Here is a 20,899-nt window from a genome sequence, read left to right on the forward strand (position 1 = left end):
TAGATTTGCTGTCATGTTGTAACGTTCCATAGCTGAAAGAGCAAGCATGTGAGGTGACAAGGATTCAAATCCATGATCAACACATTCAAATCAAATGCCCTAATGACCATACCAGACCCTTTGTTATTTCATGTGTAAAAGATATATCTATGGGTGAAATGTATAGTTAAAACTTGTACATGATCTCCTTTCTTTAGTGAAACAACTTGCACCCTGTCTTAGAACTATTAACACAGTTTGTAACTATATGCTCTTTGGTGCTACTTTATGGAACTACAACATCACATAACCGCTCTGTCTCAAAGGACAGTATCCTTTGGTATACACTCATTTACCACCTCTACTCTCCTTCATAGACACAAGTATAATGCTCTTTTTGGCCAGTAAAAAGGAACCTGACTGATTATGCATTTCAGATCACGTGAAAGGTCATCAGGAGCCTAAAGCCTTTAGGGGATGATTTACATTTATAACACAGTGATAGTTATAACATTACAGAATCTAATAGTGTGCCTTTTTTATTAGTACAGACAGCAAGGGAATTATGATATTTTTATTTCTTTTAATGATGTGTATGTATTTTTCAGAGGTAGAATCAAGCATCTTGATGTGGTAACTTTGTTACGAAAGATTTCTCCTCCCCTGGGATTTGGTAAACTCTGTCCTCATCGAGTAGCATGCAAGGTTAGATAAAGAAATTTTACTATTATTCTTGAATAAATTATAAGATCTGATAAGCTTTAAACATCTATAGTAAAGATATACATGGTTAAACTCCTAATTATATTTATGAAAGATATACAGCATTAAGGTCATCATTATATCACTGAGAAAAATATACAGTATTACAATTCTGACTATGTCTCTAGGCAAGATATGCATGATCAAAGCATTGATTATATCTATATATAAGATATACAGGGTTCACATCATGAACTATGTCTCCAGGAAAGATACACAGATTAATGTCCTCATTATGTTTCTAGGAAACATATACAGGATTAAAGAAATCATTATGTCTGGAGGAAAAATGTACGGGTTTAAAGCCCTCATTATGTCTCTAGGGACGACATACAGGATTAAAGCCCTCACTCACTGTGTCTCCAGGGAAGATATATAGGATTAAAGCCCTCACTATGACTCTAGGGAAGATATACTGGATAAGAGCCCTCACTTTGTCTCTAGGGAAGATATACAGGATTAAAGCACTGATCATGTCTCTAGGAAAGATATACTGGATTAAAGTCCTCACTATGTCTCTAGGGAAGTTATACAGGATTAAAACACTCAATATGTTTCTAGGGAAGATATACAGGATTAACCCCTCACCATGTCTCTAGGGAAAATATACAGGATTAAACCACTCATCATGTCTTTAGGGAAGATATACTGGATTAAAGCCCTCACTATGTCTCTAAGGAAGATATATTGGATTAAAGCACTCATTATGTCTCTTGGGAAGATATACTGGATTAAAGTCCTCACCATGTCTCTAGGGAAAATATACAGGATTAAAGCACTCATTATGTCTCTAGGGAAGATATACAGGATTAAAGCACTCATCATGTCTTTAGGGAAGATATACTGGATTAAAGCCCTCACTATGTCTCTAAGGAAGATATATTGGATTAAAGCACTCATTATGTCTCTTGGGAAGATATACTGGATTAAAGTCCTCACCATGTCTCTAGGGAAGATATACTGGATTAAAGTCCTCACCATGTCTCTAGGGAAAATATACAGGATTAAAGCACTCATTATGTCTCTAGGGAAGATATATTGGATTAAAGCACTCATCATGTCTCTTGGGAAGATATACTGGATTAAAGTCCTCACTATGTCTCTAGAGAAAATATACAGGATTAAAGCACTCATTATGTCTCTACGGAAGATATATTGGATTAAAGCACTCATCATGTCTCTAGGAAAGATATACTGGATTAAACCCCTCACTATGTCTCTAGGGAAGATATACAGGATTAAAGCACTCACTATGTTTCTAGGAAAGATATAGTGGATTAAAGCACTCATCATGTCTCTAGGGAAGATATAGTGGATTAAAGCACTCATCATGTCTCTATGGAAGATATACTGGATTAAAGCACCCATTATTGCTCAAAGGAAGATACACAGATTAAAGCCCTTGCTATGTTTCTACGGAAGATATACAGGATTAAAGCCCTCATTATGACTCTAGGGAAGATATACTGAATAAGAGCCTTCACTATGTCTCTAGGGAAGATATACAGGATTAAAGCACTCATCATGTCTCTAGGGAAGATACACAGATTATAGCCCTCACTATGTTTCTACGGAAGATATACAGATTAAGGTCTTATTATGTCTATAGAAAATATATTTAGGATTCCATTCATAATGATATCTCTATGACTGACAGAACTAGAATATTATACTTTGATTATTAATCTGCAAAAGCAATTTGCTTATATCTTTAAATTATGTATTTATATTATGTGTTTGTTTACACCTGCATGTAAATTTATTTTCTGTATTTTACTTACTGCTGTTTCTGTTTATCTTGTGTGTTTATGTGTCATGCTAGTTTATTTCCTCCAGAGACTCGTATCAATGAACATGCCACTCAACACTGATGGCACAGTCATGTTTAACGCCACTTTGTTTGCGGTCGTTCGAACTTCATTACGCATCAAAACAGAAGGTAGGATGATAAAGGTTTATGAGGTAAAGGCAAACTAAATAGGAAGAGTAGGTGTGATGTAACAGTGAAATACCACTATATCATTAGCTGCTATCCCTCGTCTATTAGTTTAATATTAGAAACAGCTAGTGCAGATAATATGTTAGTCTATAAATATTTAAAAACATTTATCCATTGAATAATAGTTTCTTCAGTGTTAGCATGACAAACACATGTTTTTTCTCTTAAGGAAGAACATTGAGTGGTAAAAAAACTGAAATATAAACTATGCTTTTAAGAAAAAAAATTATATAACCTTACATAATTAAACAATACCACTATGTCTTCATGAGGCTTCATCATAGTAATCACTTGACGTTTGGTTTTGTGTCACTGCTGTCAGTATGAATTTATTTTAGCTGTTGTTCCAGTATCATTGTTTTCAGTGTTATTGGTTGTTTTCTTGGTATTGTTACAGTATCACAATTTTCAGTGTTATTGGTTGTTTTCTTGGTATTGTTACAGTATCATTGTTTTCAGTGTTATTGGTTGTTTTCTTGGTATTGTTACAGTATCATTGTTTTCAGTGTTATTGGTTGTTTTATTGGTATTGTTACAGTATCACAGTTTTCAGTAATATTGGTTGTCTTCCTGGTTATTGTTACAGTGTCAGTGTTATTAGTTGTTGTTTTGTGTTGTTGTTTCACTATTACTAATGTCAGTATTATTGTTTTTCTGTTATTGTTTCATTATCATTGTTGTCTTTATTTATTTCTTTTTCCTTTCTGTGTATGTACAGTCTCTCTTGTGTTGTAAGTTGGATACATGGGAATTACAATTGAATATTCAATCTGTTGTTAATTGTTGACTTGAGGACAATATTAGGAAAAGGATAGAACTTGTTTGGGTTCTTAATTAAGATACAAGGTATACTCTGCATGCAACACCATGAGACTGTGGAAGATAAGTCAATGACATACTAAGTTCATAGCTGATTGTAGCAATCTTTATTACAAAAACATCAGTGCAAAAGGAGATAAAAGTAGATTCATAGCTTGTTGTCATCACTATGGTAGTTATGGAGACATTTCCCACATGATGGGATACAGCCATCACAGTGTTTATGAAGTTATAAGATACAACAAATATTATGTTCAAAACATCATGGTGTTTACACATTTACAGTCATTGTGGTGTTTACAAATTGATGATGTACAATCATCATGGTAGTTACAATTTGATGAGGTACAATCATTATGGTATTTAAAACTGATAAGGTACCATCATCATGGTGTTTACAAATTGATGAGGTACAGTCACCATAGTTCTACAAATTAATAAGGTACAGTCATCATGGTTTTAACAAATTGATAAGATACAGTAATCATGATATTAACAAATTGATGAGATACAGTCTTCATGGTATTAATAAATTGATGAAATATAGTCATCATGTTGTTTACAAATTGATCAGGTATGGCCATCATGGTTTCATAAATTGACAAGATACAGTCATCATGGTATTAATAAATTGATGAAATATAGTCATCATGTTGTTTACAAATTGATCAGGTATGGCCATCATGGTTTCATAAATTGACAAGATACAGTCATCATGGTATTAATAAATTGATGAAATATAGTCATCATGATGTTTACAAATTGATCAGGTATGGCCATCATGGTTTCATAAATTGACAAGATACAGTCATCATGGTATTAATAAATTGATGAAATATAGTCATCATGATGTTTACAAATTGATCAGGTATGGCCATCATGGTTTCATAAATTGACAAGATACAGTCATCATGGTATTAATAAATTGATGAAATATAGTCATGATAGTGTTTAGAAATTGATGAGATACAGTCATCATGGTGTTTAAAAATTGATGAGATACAGTCATCATAGTGTTTACAAATTGATGAGATGTAGTCATGATAGTGTTTAGAAATTAATGAGGTACAGTCATCATGATATTAATAAATTGATGAGATACAGTCATCATAATGTTAACGTGTTGATGAGATACAGTCATCATAGTTTTAACGAATTGATGAGATACAGTCATCATAGTGTTTACAATTGTTGAGATACAGTCATCATGGTTTATAAATTGATGAGATACAGTTATCATGGTGTTTACATATTCATGGGGTACAGTCGTCATGGTCTTAAAACTTTATGAGGTACAGTCATCATAGTATTAATAAATTGATGAGATTCAGTCATCTTGGTGTTAACAAATTGATGTGGTACAGTCATTATGGTGTTTACAAATTGATGAGGTACAATCATTATGGAGTTTACAAATTGATGGAAAACTGTTATCATTATGTTGTCATTATGAGATATTGTCATAATTGTATTAATAAATTGATGAGACACAGTTATTATGGAATATACACATTGATGAAGTACAGTCATCATGGATTTTAGAAATTGATGAGATACAGTCACCATAGTTATACAAATTGATGAAGTAGAGCTCTCTTCATTAAAAATTCATGGGGTACAGTCATTATGATGTTTAAGAATTAATGAGATACAGTCATCATGGCATTAACAAACTAATGAGGTACAGTCATCATTGTATTAACGAATTGATGAGATAAAGTCATCATGGTATTAAGAAAGTAATAAGATACAGTCATCATGGTACTTACAAATTCATGAGGTAAGTCATCATGGTATTTACAAATTCATGAGGTAAGTCATCATGGTGTTTAAAAATTGATGAGGTACAGTCTTCATGGTGTTTATGGTACAGTTATCATGATATTAACAAACTGATGAGGTATAGTCATCATAGTGTGAAAAAATTCATGAGGTACAGTCATCATGGTATTAACATATTTATGAGATACAGCCATCACGGTGTTTACAAATTGATGAAATACAGTCATTGTGGTATTAACAAATTAATGAGATTCAGTTACTGTGGAGTTTACAAATTGATGAGGTACAGTCATTATGGAGTTTACAAATTGATGAAATACAGTCATTGTGGTATTAACAAATTAATGAGATTCAGTTACTGTGGAGTTTACAAATTCATGAGGTACAGTCATCATGGTTTTAACAAATTTATGAGGTGTAGTCATCATGGTCTTAACAATTTCATGAGGTATAGTCATCATGGTGTTTACAAATTGAGATACAGTCATATTGGTGTTTACAAATTGATGAAGTACAGTTATCATGGTTTTAACAAATTCATGAGGTGCAGTCATCATGGTATTAACAAACTGAAGAGATACAGTCATCATGGTATTAACAAACTGAAGAGATGCAGTCATCATGGTATTAACAAACTGAAGAGATACAGTCATCATGGTATTAATAAATTGATGAGATACAGTTATCAAGCTGCTATTTCAAACTAGGCAGCCAAGTAAGTAGGAAACTGGTTAGGAATACCAGTGTGAAATCAACAGTGACTTAGAAAGAGTTACAGACCTCCATGACTGAAATGGGAGTCATTGTTCATACATCACTCATATCCCAGTCCTCACAAAGAAGTGGCATGTGTGGGTGTGTTGCAATAAGGAAGCCCTTACCAAAAAAGAATAATCAAAGTTGCAATAAATAATGTGAATGACAGTGCATAACTTTGGCAGAAACTTTTGTGGTGAGACGAGATAAAAATTGACTTTTTGGTCTAAATTCAAATCATTAAGTCTGGTGCAAGCCCAACTCAGCACACCACTGACTAAACACCATCCACACTGTCAATCATAATGGTAACATCATCATGTTATGGGGATTGAGGGGAAGATGGATGGTGCAAAGTACAAGTAAATCCTAGAGAGAAACCTGCTTGAGTCACCCAATAAAACTCGGTCAAATATTAACATTTCAATAGGACATTGACTCAAAGTAGGATGTGAAAGCCATACAGGACTAGTTTCAAAATAAGAAAGATAATGTCTTAGAGTGGCCCAGTCAAAGTCCTGACTTGAATCCATTGAAAATTTATGACGAGACTTAGATTGCAGCCCATCAATGGTACTAAAAATTGTTAGAATTGGAACCATTTTGTCAAGAAGAATGGGCAAAAGGTTACATCATACCATTTGTGCTGACATTCAACCTCTTTCACTCATAACAGTACTAAGTTTGAACATTAGAGTTTTGAATAAAAAAAAGTTCATTAAAAAATTGTTTACATTATCTGTATTTCATAAAAAAGTGTGATATTACTGGTAGGGATAAATACTTTTGCAAGGCAGTGTACTTTTGGCTTTGAGACTAAAGATACAAGTTAAATGAATCAGTTATTTATTCCACAAAGAAGGAGATGAAATTAGCCTAATGAGGCCCTTAGGTATTTAAATTTAATAACAAAGGAAAGAGGGAAGGTAAGTGTCATCTAACAATGTTTTTATATAATTTGTGCTTCGTCAGTATTAATAGAGATATATTGTGCTTAACAATAAAAACAATATCAAATAAGTTTATTGATTTTATTTACATATCAAACAATTTTATTTATTCACACATGAGAAATCTTCATGTTTAACCTTTATTACTATTTCACATGTAAAAATCAGACTGATTTCTTTAAATTTTACATTAGTTTACACATAGAAAAAGTTTGTTTGTTTGGAATTAGGCACAAAGCTACACAGTGGACTCTCTGTGCTTTATCCATTATGGATATCAAAATCCGGTTTTTATTGGTGTAAATCCGCAGACATGCCGCTGTGCCACTAGAGGGTCATAGCAATAGGAAACGTGTATATGTAGAAAATGTTAAGATATTAGTTATCTTTTATGAGTTGAAATTTTTACTGTTTCGTTATGATACTATCGATAAAGACTTCATTTAATAACAATATATGGATAATAAAAATAAATAAACTCTCATGTGTTATAAACTGCCTAACATAAAACCATTTTCTGTATTTTGTACATCAAATATTAGAGCATTGTTTATTAACTGTACCATACACTAACGTTGGTTAATTTTGTAATTAATTATCCAATGTTGTGTAAGAAGTTATAACTATTTGTAGAGAGAGCACTATTGATTCACGTTTTTTTGTATCTTTAAGGAAACATTGATGAAGCAAATGAAGAATTGCGTGATGTCATAAAAAAGATTTGGAAACGAACTAGTCCTAAGTTGCTGGACCAAGTTGTACCTCCTGCTGGTGGTTTGTATCAGTCCAGATTTACAAAATTTAACCTTTCAGCACCCAAAAACTAGTACTAAACTCCCACTGTAGTTATTATAGCAGTAACGAGACCAGTCTACCACTATAGGCCTTATAGCAGTAGTGTGTCCTTATGTTCTATGTTAGTTTTATTAGTAGTAGTGCTTACTCTCAGCATTTTGTATTGATGTTTTTATTTTAGCTAGATATTACATTACATGCCTTAGTTTTATCTTTATTAGAATCAGTTATTGCATAATTATACTGTTTTTTTTATATTAGCTGAAGATGACGTTACGGTGGGCAAGTTCTATGCCACTTTTTTAATCCAAGACTATTTCCGAAGATTTAAAAAGAGAAAGGAAGAGCGTGCACTTGGTCATGATGGTGCTGTAGCTTTAACAGTAAGTCTTTGAAAAACTGGACTCAATAATAGATTTGCTATAGGTTCTGGTTTACTAACTCAAAACACATATTAAGCCACGATTTGAAACATTTGACTAACTGTTAATTGTTAAAACACTTAACTCATGGTTTATGTTTTGATACTTTTGTTTGTTAAATAAAAATGTAATTACAAATTATGGATAAAGTTATTGCATCCTTCAGGCTGGATTACGTACACTTCACGAAGTAGGACCTGAAATTCGACGAGCTGTTTCAGGAAACCTGGATACAGACGAGTTTGGAAACTTTTTGGATTCAGAGCCATTACACAGGGTAAGGAAATTAGGATTTTTTTATTTATTATTATTTTAAAGCAATTTCTATGGTCAACTGTTATTTATATTGCTTTCAAAATACAAACAGCAATGGTTTTCTATCTTTTACTAAATTAAGAAAATAGTTCATAAAAGCACTTTAAGTAATGCATATATACACACACACACACACACACACACATAAATGGAAGAACTTAAAAGTTTCACTACGTTTCATTGTACATTAGTTTTATCATTGTTAGTATCAGTTCCTGCATTATTTATACTGTTGTTATTTTAGTTAGAGATAATGTGACACATTAAACTATATAACACAAATTGTGTTCCTGGATAGTATGAGTTATTTCTTAATTGCTTATGTTGTAAAAGTACAGAAAATAACCATTATTCCCTTCAAACTTTGCTTTTGTGACCTGGATAATGAAATTTAAAAATTAACCTATTTTCTATATAAAAATGGGCAAATTTGCACATCTTCATTTGCATAATGTCTGAATAAAACAACATGTGAATAAAAATTTACATGTATTTATACCAAAGTTATACAAAAATGTTTAGAAGCGAGTAGTTTTTCGAGATTTTCGACTGTAATGTAGATCACTTTCATGTATCAGCCCCCAAATATAGTCTCCCATCATGTTTTATACACTCCCAGGTCACAAAAGCAAAGTTTGAAGAGAAAAATAAGTCTTTTTCATTTACTTTAGGCAGAAGTAATTGGGAAATAACACTTTCTGCCCAGGAACAAGAAAAAGTAAACATTTTTTTACCTTGAGTTATTAACTTTATCATTGTGAGTTAGTGTATTGTTATTTAGCAGACAATGATGTGACACATTGTTAGCATCAGTTAATGTGTTATTATTATGGTACTATAGCTGAAGACACATTGTTACTCTATCATAATTTGCATCAGTTACTACATTATTATTGTTCTTACTTTAACTTAAGATGATGTCACACATTATTAGCATCAGTTACTACATTATTGTTTTTAATTTAAGTGGATATTATGTGATACATTATTAGCATAAGTTACTGTGTTATTGTTTTTAATTTAACTGGATATTATGTGACACATTATTAACATAAGTTACTACTGCATTATTGTTTTTAATTTAACTGGATATCATGTGACACATTATTAGCATCAGTTACTGTATTCTTGTTTTTAATTTAACTGAAGATGATGTGATCCATTGTTAGCTTTATCATTATTATGGTTACTTAGCAATGTTAAGATTACTTATTACCAAGGTTATATTGCTGAACATAAGTGTTTGATTACTTACCACCTGGGTTTTATTAGTTAATATAAAGGTTACATTACTTAAAATGATAGTTGGATTAAATAGAACAAGGGTTAGATCACTTAAAAAGAAGTTTACATTATGTAACACTGGGGTTATATTACATAATTTAGATTACTTAAAACGAGAGTTAGCTTTCTTTGCATGAAGGTTATATTATTTAACACAAGGGTTGTAGTACTTAATACAAGTTTTAGATTACTTATCACAAATTTTAGTTTACATAGCATGATAACAGATTAATTATCAATAGAGTTAGGTTATTTAACACTGTGGTTAGATTACTTAACAGAGGTTTAGGGAACTTAGTACCAGAGTTAGATTATTTATCACCAGGTTAAGATTACTTAAGTTTAGAATACGTAGTACCATGGTTAGGTTACTTAGCACATGGTTTAGAAATGTATCTTGAGGATTAATTAATTCGAATGAAGGTCTGTTTATTTTTTGGAAGTGTTTATACTTTTGACACTATTTAACATAAACGGCCCAACTAAAGTAAACTCTAACCTTAACATTATTTTTTCCATAGAGAAACCACCCATTCTTTGGTAATATGTGGTCCTCTGTTAGACAAAACTCAATAGGTATTCAAGGTAAACCTTACCCTGACCATTACAGTGCTATGAATCATATTATACCTTCCAAAGTGAGAGTTGAAGACTCTCCACTTGCTGGTCGGACAGTAGCCAAAGCCAGGTAAGTTGATCAGAACTTTCACCAACAGTATAGAAACAACTGTGTATGTCATGTTAGCAAGACCCTTTAAAAACCTCATAGCAAATGTATTAGAGCATTTTATACAGTGATTCAAGTAATAGCAATTCTGTGCTATATTCCAAAATAGATTATATACGCAAGTACTTTAAGATACATTGCATTTGATAGCGTTTAATTTGTGCTAAGTGTCAAATAAATAGATTGTTTATGTCTAACTTCAATTGACATTATTTGATGTGGATTTGTTTTAACTAAATAGATTTTATATGTGAATGCATTATTAGACAATCTATTTCATAGTGTTTGATTTGTAGTTGTCAGAACTAAATAGAGTACATAAATAAATACTTTAATAAACCATCCATATGATAGTGTTTGACTTGTATTTGTGTTGAATATATTTTGTGTGTAAATACTTTAACACTGATAACGTTATGTGGCATTTTCTATTCTTTTTAAAAATATAAATGTAAATTTCTATCTTTCATATTGTCTAAAAGCTTTATTTTCTTTTAAAAATCATAACAAGCTAGCATCTTTTGTGATGACCAAGAACATTCTTTATTCTCAAAATTTAATGACCTGTTATTTGTAGCACTACTGTAACAGTTTTATTATAATGACCTGTTATTTGTAGCACTACTGTAACAGTTTTATTATAATGACCTGTTATTTGTAGCACTACTGTAACAGTTTTGTTATAATGACCTGTTATTTGTAGCACTACTGTAACAGTTTTATTATAATGACCTGTTATTTGTAGCACTACTGTAACAGTTTTATTATAATGACCTGTTATTTGTAGCACTACTGTAACAGTTTTGTTATAGAATGATATGAAGGAGAACATTTGTTATTTATAGTTTTGGATGTGAGAAAATGAAGATTTATTAAAACATTTCTGTTTCTTTCAACTTTTCATGTGATAAGACAGATTTTTACAAGTGCTTCCAATGTAAATTACCAGACTAAAATTAGGTTTTTTAGTTCATCACTTTCCTTTGTTAGCATGTATAATCTTCCATCTCAAAGTCCTTATAATAATAAATAGTTTTTTTTTGTACAGTTAAAGAATTCATATAGCTTAACATTCTTTTTCCTCATTCCACTATTTGATGGAATGAGTAGATGTGTCAGTAACTGTAGCAACACTAGTACATCTTGTCATCAACATCAGCTGCTGTAGTAGTACTAGTATATCTTGTCATCAACATCAGCTGCTGTAGTAGTACTAGTACATCTTGTTATCAACATCAGCTGCTGTAGTAGTACTAGTACATCTTGTCATCAACATCAGCTTCTGTAGTAGTACTAGTACATCTTGTCATCAACATCAGCTGCTGTAGTAGTACTAGTACATCTTGTCATCAACATCAGCTGCTGTAGTTGTACTAGTACATCTTGTCATCAACATCAGCTGCTGTAGTAGTACTAGTACATCTTGTCATCAACATCAGCTTCTGTAGTAGTACTAGTACATCTTGTCATCAACATCAGCTGCTGTAGTAGTACTAGTACATCTTGTCATCAACATCAGCTGCTGTAGTAGTACTAGTACATCTTGTCATCAACATCAGCTGCTGTAGTAGTACTAGTACATCTTGTCATCAACATCAGCTGCTGTAGTAGTACTAGTATATCTTGTCATCAACATCAGCTGCTGTAGTAGTACTAGTACATCTTGTCATCAACATCAGCTGCTGTAGTAGTACTAGTACATCTTGTCATCAACATCAGCTTCTGTAGTAGTAGTAGTACATCTTGTCATCAACATCAGCTGCTGTAGTAGTACTAGTACATCTTGTCATCAACATCAGCTGCTGTAGTAGTACTAGTACATCTTGTCATCAACATCAGCTGCTGTAGTTGTACTAGTACATCTTGTCATCAACATCAGCTGCTGTAGTAGTACTAGTACATCTTGTCATCAACATCAGCTGCTGTAGTAGTACTAGTACATCTTGTCATCAACATCAGCTGCTGTAGTTGTACTAGTACATCTTGTCATCAACATCAGCTGCTGTAGTAGTACTGGTACATCTTGTCATCAACATCAGCTGCTGTAGTAGTACTAGTACATCTTGTCATCAACATCAGCTGCTGTAGTAGTACTAGTACATCTTGTCATCAACATCAGCTGCTGTAGTAGTACTAGTACATCTTGTCATCAACATCAGCTGCTGTAGTTAGTACTAGTACATCTTGTCATCAACATCAGCTGCTGTAGTAGTACTAGTACATCTTGTCATCAACATCAGCTGCTGTAGTAGTACTAGTACATCTTGTCATCAACATCAGCTGCTGTAGTAGTACTGGTACATCTTGTCATCAACATCAGCTGCTGTAGTAGTACTAGTACATCTTGTCATCAACATCAGCTGCTGTAGTAGTACTAGTACATCTTGTCATCAACATCAGCTGCTGTAGTAGTACTAGTACATCTTGTCATCAACATCAGCTGCTGTAGTAGTACTAGTACATCTTGTCATCAACATCAGCTGCTGTAGTAGTACTAGTACATCTTGTCATCAACATCAGCTTCTGTAGTAGTACTAGTACATCTTGTCATCAACATCAGCTGCTGTAGTAGTACTAGTACATCTTGTCATCAACATCAGCTGCTGTAGTTGTACTAGTACATCTTGTCATCAACATCAGCTGCTGTAGTAGTACTAGTACATCTTGTCATCAACATCAGCTGCTGTAGTAGTACTAGTACATCTTGTCATCAACATCAGCTGCTGTAGTACTACTAGTACATCTTGTCATCAACATCAGCTGCTGTAGTAGTACTAGTACATCTTGTCATCAACATCAGCTGCTGTAGTAGTACTAGTACATCTTGTCATCAACATCAGCTGCTGTAGTAGTACTGGTACATCTTGTCATCAACATCAGCTTCTGTAGTAGTACTAGTACATCTTGTCATCAACATCAGCTGCTGTAGTTGTACTAGTACATCTTGTCATCAACATCAGCTGCTGTAGTAGTACTGGTACATCTTGTCATCAACATCAGCTTCTGTAGTAGTACTAGTACATCTTGTCATCAACATCAGCTGCTGTAGTAGTACTAGTACATCTTGTCATCAACATCAGCTGCTGTAGTAGTACTAGTACATCTTGTCATCAACATCAGCTGCTGTATTAGTACTAGTACATCTTGTCATCAACATCAGCTGCTGTAGTAGTACTAGTACATCTTGTCATCAACATCAGCTGCTGTAGTAGTACTAGTACATCTTGTCATCAACATCAGCTGCTGTAGTAGTACTAGTACATCTTGTCATCAACATCAGCTGCTGTAGTAGTACTAGTACATCTTGTCATCAACATCAGCTGCTGTAGTAGTACTAGTACATCTTGTCATCAACATCAGCTTCTGTAGTAGTACTAGTACATCTTGTTATCAACATGAGCAGCTTTAGTAATACTAGTATATCTTATCATGTATGTCAACAGCTGTTGGAGTATCATTACATCCTACCATTGGTGTCAGCAGCTTTTGAAATACCAGTATCTTCTCTTATCACCACTAGCACTTGTTGGAGTACCAGAAATTCTTTTATTGACACCAACAGTGTTGAAATACCAATATATTATATTTTCCTACCAACATCTGTTGGGTTATGATAAAATGCTCGGTAAATAATTTTAATAACTTATGAGTGAAAGCGATGAATGATCTACAACAATTTATCAACCATACTATATCCTCTATATCCAAGTCAACAAGGCTTTTTGGTTCATCAGGCTGGCTAGGACACTATTTTTATCACTAAATTGGATGAACAGCAACATTCATTTACAAATCAGAACTAATAACAGCAACTTTATTCAATTATTTTTATTTCATTTAACTTACTGGTCATTCAGAAGAAATGCCAGCAAGCTAATCTTTTGTTCTTGACTTCTCTCAGATTAGCTAATATTCCAGCTCTAGTGATCGTTGGACTCACTCCTGATGGGGATATTCACCGTCAAGTCCAAGATGGAGAACATTTTGAAAATGGAAGAACTTATCTTCTTCCTACTTCAAACAGAAGCCATCCTGGTAGGTTACTTTTATCATTATTTTTAAACATGTCTTCCTTCTCATTGTAATGTTATTGCAGAACAGCACCTCTTGGTGCTCCTCAGAGGAATATTTAGAGAAGTGTTCTTCATAGGATTTACAAAATATTATGAATTGAAATTATGCTGAACTTACATAATAATAAAACAAATAGTTCCACTTGAAAATTGAAAGAATAGTACAAACTTGAAATATTAGTAAGAACAAACCGTGATTCACACCACAAAATGTTGTTATTGATAGCTCTGCTATTCTTGACAATATAGAGATTTATCATGAACTAGAAATAAAGACCCTAAATGCAAACGTCTGTTTAATTTGTTCAAAGTTTAATTCATTGGTATATTTTTAAAATTATGTCTTTATATTGTGCCTTATACTGTGATATATTTAGCATCCCCAGCAACATTTTGGGGTTGGATTCCTTGTGGTGAATACATTGGATAGCCCAATACAGTTTTGTCCCAAAACCAGCTGTTTCTTTTGAGGTCACAGAATCTCCACATTAACTTATCCTTATTTAGTAAAATTGGAATAAATTTGTATAACAACAAAATATTGTAAAAATAGTCTCTTCAATGCTTTAAACATCACATTGCAATCCCTAATCAAATTTCAACTGTTTTATTGTCTGATGAAAGTTCTAATGAGAGGGCTGAAAACTCACAAACAAAAGTATTTTAATGTAGAGAAAAGTGTGTGCATAATTATAATTAAAAGTGTGTGTATAATTACATTCATCAAGATGTATAGGTTTCATTCAGTAATTCCAGCTAACAGGAGAACTTACCAAGTTGAGTAAAAGTTATGTTCAAAGCTAGTGTCAGGTCGACCCCAACTCACTGAGATTCAATTATTGTTGTTAATTACAGTTCCTGAATTCATACAAATTTAAAAAAGAAATACTTTTTCTTTAAATTACTACAATATCTGAAACATAAGATTCAAAAACATTGTCTTCACCCTTTGTAAACTTACATAATCTGTTCATTTTATCCTCATGATATTTCTATGTTTTAGTCCTTTTAAAAGCTCTTGAGAAAACTATGGTTTTTCTTATTGATAAAATTATGCACTTTTAGTAGTCTGAGACATCAACTTCCAAAATGTTTGTTTTTCATTTTAATTACCTTGGTTAATAACGTGTTCAAAATGTATTGAGTCAAGGTATTAGTAATATTGTATTGAGTCAGGGTATCAGTAATATTATATTGAGTCAGGGTATTAGTAATATTGTATTGAGTCAGAGTATTAGTAATATTGTATTGAGTCAATGTATTAGTAATATTGTATTGAGTCAAGGTATTAGTAATATTGTATTGAGTCAGGGTATTAGTAATATTGTATTGAGTCAGGGTATTAGTTATATTGTATTGAGTCAGGGTATTAGTTATATTGTATTGAGTCAGTGTATTAGTAATATTGTATTGAGTCAGGGTATTAGTTATATTGTATTGAGTCAGTGTATTAGTAATATTGTCACTTATTTTCCACTGTTTGGCTGACTTTATGTTTGGTTAAAATAACATAGAATAACATCATTATATTATTATAGAATAATATTATGACATTAAATGTTCTACACACTCATCAATCTACACAATAAGAATTAAAGATATATTTCATTACAGTAAGATAATATATTTCTCTGCAGATAATCAAAACAAAGATCAGAACCACAGAGAACAGACAATGGAAGTAATAGGAAGTGCAGAAAACCTTGTTGGAAGAGTAAGTTGTTATCTAAAATAGGCACCAAGTAATGAATACAGTCAGTAGAATACAAACACCACAGTTAACAGCCACTGTGATTACTGTCAGTAGAATACAAACACCACAGTTAACAGCCACTGTGATTACTGTCAGTAGAATACAAACACTACAGTTAACAGCCAGCCACTGTTATTACTGTCAGTAGAATACAAAAACCACAGTTAACAGCCACTGTGATTATTGTCAGTAGAATACAAACACCACAGTTAACAGCCACTGTGATTACTGTCAGTAGAATACAAACACCACAGTTAACAGCCACTGTGATTACTGTCAGTAGAATACAAACACCACAGTTAACAGCCACTGTGATTACTGTCAGTAGAATACAAACACTACAGTTAACAGCCACTGTTATTACTGTCAGTAGAATACAAAAACCACAGTTAACAGCCACTGTGGTTACTGTCAGTAGAATACAAACACCACAGTTAACAGCCACCATGATTACTGTCAGTAGAATACAAATACCACAGTTAACAGCTACTGTGATTACTGTCAGTAGAATACAAACACCACAGTTAACAGCCACTGTGATTACTGTCAGTAGAATACAAACACCACAGTTAACAGCCACTGTGATTACTGTCAGTAGAATACAAACACCACAGTTAACAGCCACTGTGATTACTGTCAGTAGAATACAAACACTACAGTTAACAGCCACTGTTATTACTGTCAGTAGAATACAAAAACCACAGTTAACAGCCACTGTGATTACTGTCAGTAGAATACAAACACCACAGTTAACAGCCACTGTGATTACTGTCAGTAGAATACAAACACTACAGTTAACAGCCACTGTGATTACTGTCAGTAGAATACAAACACCACAGTTAACAGCCACTGTGATTACTGTCAGTAGAATACAAACACTACAGTTAACAGCCACTGTTATTACTGTCAGTAGAATACAAACACCACAGTTAACAGCCACTGTGATTACTGTCAGTAGAATACAAACACCACAGTTAACAGCCACTGTGATTACTGTCAGTAGAATACAAACACCACAGTTAACAGCCACTGTGATTACTGTCAGTAGAATACAAACACCACAGTTAACAGCCACTGTGATTACTGTCAGTAGAATACAAACACTACAGTTAACAGCCACTGTTATTACTGTCAGTAGAATACAAAAACCACAGTTAACAGCCACTGTGGTTACTGTCAGTAGAATACAAACACCACAGTTAACAGCCACCATGATTACTGTCAGTAGAATACAAACACCACAGTTAACAGCCACTGTGATTACTGTCAGTAGAATACAAACACCACAGTTAACAGCCACTGTGATTACTGTCAGTAGAATACAAACACCACAGTTAACAGCCACTGTGATTACTGTCAGTAGAATACAAACACCACAGTTAACAGCCAGTCAATAACAGTCACACTAGTAGAATACAAATACCACAGTTAACAGCTAACAGCCACTGTGATTACTGTCAGTAGAATACAAACACCACAGTTAACAGCCACTGTTATTACTGTCAGTAGAATACAAACACTACAGTTAACAGCCACTGTTATTACTGTCAGTAGAATACAAACACCACAGTTAACAGCCACTTTGATTACTGTCAGTAGAATACAAACACCACAGTTAACAGCCACCGTGATTACTGTCAGTAGAATACAAACACCACAGTTAACAGCCACCGTGATTACTGTCAGTAGAATACAAACACCACAGTTTACAGCCACTGTGATTACTGTCAGTAGAATACAAACACCACAGTTAACAGCCACTGTGATTACTGTCAGTAGAATACAAAAACCACAGTTAACAGCCACTGTGATTACTGTCAGTAGAATACAAACACCACAGTTAACAGCCACTGTGATTACTGTCAGTAGAATACAAACACCACAGTTAACAGCCACCGTGATTACTGTCAGTAGAATACAAACACCACAGTTAACAGCCACCGTGATTACTGTCAGTAGAATACAAACACCACAGTTAACAGCCACCGTGATTACTTTCAGTAGAATACAAACACCACAGTTAACAGCCACTGTGATTACTGTCAGTAGAATACAAACACCACAGTTGACAGCCACTGTGATTCTGTACAACAGCATGTTATGGTTGTATTGAGCCAAACCCATCTGTTTCTTTCCTACACTAAATATTTTATATTTTATATTGTAAGATTAACTTGCAAGATTCTTATTTTGATTAATATTTTTAGTTTTATTATCTGTGGTGTTATACTGTTTAATTATTTACACCGTGAAGGTTTTTGTTTCTGTATTATTATTTGATATGAGATTTAATCTGTTGTTTAAAATTTTATTTTAGACAATATGATGTATGTTGTATATATAGTGTTAGAAATAAGTTGACAGTTCTGTTTCAGAGTTTGATATTAATACATCAAGAACATACTTACAACTTAGTAGACATTCCAAATATTAGTTTGTCTGTAAGAGGAATACTCAGTTTAATATGTGAGTTTCATTTTGTACTTTAGTGATTGCTTCTCATATCAGTTAATTACTAAAACTTAATAGATACCTTTAAACACAATTAGATTTGAAAAGCTAGTAGATACCTTACATTACACTTAGGTATTAAAACTTAGTACATACCCTAAATTACTGTTAGATATTAAAACATAGTAAAAACTCCAGATGAGTGTTAGATATTAAAACTTAGTAAAAACTCCAGATGAGTGTTAGATATTAAAACTTAGTAGAAGCTCTCAGTGTGTGTTAGATATTAAAACTCAGTAGAAGTTCTCAGTGTGTGTTAGATATTAAAACTTAGTAGAAGCTCTCAGTGTGTGTTAGATATTAAAACTTAGTAGAAGTTCTCAGTGTGTGTTAGATATTAAAACTTAGTAGAAGTTCTCAGTGTGTGTTAGATATTAAAACTTAGTAGAAACTCTCAGTGTGTGTTAGATATTAAAACTTAGTAGAAGTTGTCAGTGTGTGTTAGATATTAAAACTTAGTAAAAAAGCTGCTAATAACAAACTTTGATAACCAACAAAAGCTTCTTTTTGTTGTGTTATCTGTCAAAGTAGAACTGTGAGCAGCAGCAGTATTGTATTTTATCTTTATGTATTCTCATTGAATGTTGAATATTTACAATGAACAGCAGGATCAAGAGCAGGTGTGAGTCAATAATGCAGTACTTCTCTCAGGTTTTACATGAACAAGGTCTGGGTAAGTTCTGTGATCCTGAATTTGTGAGAACCACACAGCGAGAGTTAGCTGAAGCCATCAACTTAACCCAAGAGGAAATGGACAGAGCTGCCCACAAGATTCTGTATGCAGGGACTCAACAAACATTGCCTGGGTTTGTCAGTAATATTCCGGTGTTTGATTCTTCCATAAAAACACAGACAGCTGATGGAACTAAAACTGCTCAGCCACGTGAAACTGACATGGCTTTTGTTACTAATACTTTGAAACATGCCAGCAGCCATGAGTATGACAACACAGTTTTATAACATTGGTAGTATTAGGTGGATCATGCTATTGCTGCTGTGAAACATATGGCAGTAAATAATTGTGTTTATTTTGTTCTTGTGTATGAAAGTTTTAGAATTTCTGATACTGAATCTAGAATTTGTCGATGTCCTACAAATGGATTTTTGCCCAGAAATGTGACCTTCACTCCTTTTCTCTGTAATATTACATGAAGTAGAAACAGTACATGATAACTTCCAGTGCCTTATTAATATAAACATACTTAATACTTTCTTGTGCCTTCTTTTAATATAAGTATATCAAATCTGTGGTAATAGTTCCTGATCTATTAATATAAACATACATAAGGTATAATAATACTTTCTAGTGTATTCATCCAGACACTTTAAAAAAAAACATTTGTCTGCATCATCTTGCAGACATCTTACCATATGGCAGAAAAAAAGCATTGTAGCTATCTTACTTCATAGCGTAGGAAATCGAATAGGTAGCAGCCCCCTCCTTAAATATCTATGTGTTTTCAAGCAGTTTTTGAGAAAAAACATATTCAAGAAACATATTATAGTATTCTTAGTTTTTTGATTGTTTGGAAAACACAAGATCTGCATTCACAGTGTTTTCTATATGTAGATATCAACTGAATTAAGTAATAGTGAAATAAAAATATTGAACATATTATTTCTCATAATTTTATTTAGAAACAGCACCACATTCTTCATTACAAAATTATATGAACATATCAAGTACATGAAAGAAATAAAAATTACATTCACTGATGCATGTACCTGTATCATAAAAAATAGAAAATAACATATGCTGGTACACATAGCTATATAATAAAAAAGTAATAGAAAATAACGTCCACTGGTACAGGTAGCTACACAATAAACAACAAATAGAAAATACTATCCACTGGTATATGTAGCTGTACAATAAATAGAAAATAGTATCCACTGGTAGATGTAGTTGTACAACAAATAAAAAATAGCATCCACTGGTAGATGTAGCTGTACAATAAATAACAATTAGAAA

General features: G+C 32.9%; 2 protein-coding genes across 8 annotated transcripts in view; one reads left to right on the forward strand and one right to left on the reverse strand.

Annotated features, from left to right (window-relative positions):
* The window catches only part of LOC143228798 (muscle calcium channel subunit alpha-1-like), a 222,387-nt gene extending 201,842 nt beyond the window's left edge, over nucleotides 1-20,545 (forward strand). For 3 of the 7 annotated variants that reach the window (XM_076460198.1, XM_076460358.1, XM_076460429.1), the window contains 9 exons: nucleotides 588-684; nucleotides 2,578-2,680; nucleotides 7,720-7,821; nucleotides 8,104-8,225; nucleotides 8,431-8,541; nucleotides 10,385-10,551; nucleotides 14,492-14,625; nucleotides 16,301-16,377; nucleotides 19,567-20,545. In XM_076460198.1, the coding sequence (XP_076316313.1) occupies nucleotides 588-684; nucleotides 2,578-2,680; nucleotides 7,720-7,821; nucleotides 8,104-8,225; nucleotides 8,431-8,541; nucleotides 10,385-10,551; nucleotides 14,492-14,625; nucleotides 16,301-16,377; nucleotides 19,567-19,887 (1,234 nt within the window). In that variant the 3' untranslated portion in view covers nucleotides 19,888-20,545. Of the gene's footprint in view, nucleotides 1-587; nucleotides 685-2,563; nucleotides 2,681-7,719; nucleotides 7,822-8,103; nucleotides 8,226-8,430; nucleotides 8,542-10,384; nucleotides 10,552-14,491; nucleotides 14,626-16,300; nucleotides 16,378-19,532 lie in introns of those variants that run through there. The other 4 variants (XM_076460506.1, XM_076460273.1, XR_013015596.1 and 1 more) reach the window with 4 other exon arrangements.
* The window catches only part of LOC143229231 (prolyl 4-hydroxylase subunit alpha-2-like), a 514,682-nt gene that overhangs the window by 434,910 nt on the left and 58,873 nt on the right, over nucleotides 1-20,899 (reverse strand). The gene's annotated exons all lie outside the window — the stretch shown is intronic.

Source organism: Tachypleus tridentatus, chromosome 1, assembly GCF_004210375.1.
Source record: "Tachypleus tridentatus isolate NWPU-2018 chromosome 1, ASM421037v1, whole genome shotgun sequence".
NCBI lineage: Eukaryota > Metazoa > Arthropoda > Merostomata > Xiphosura > Limulidae > Tachypleus > Tachypleus tridentatus.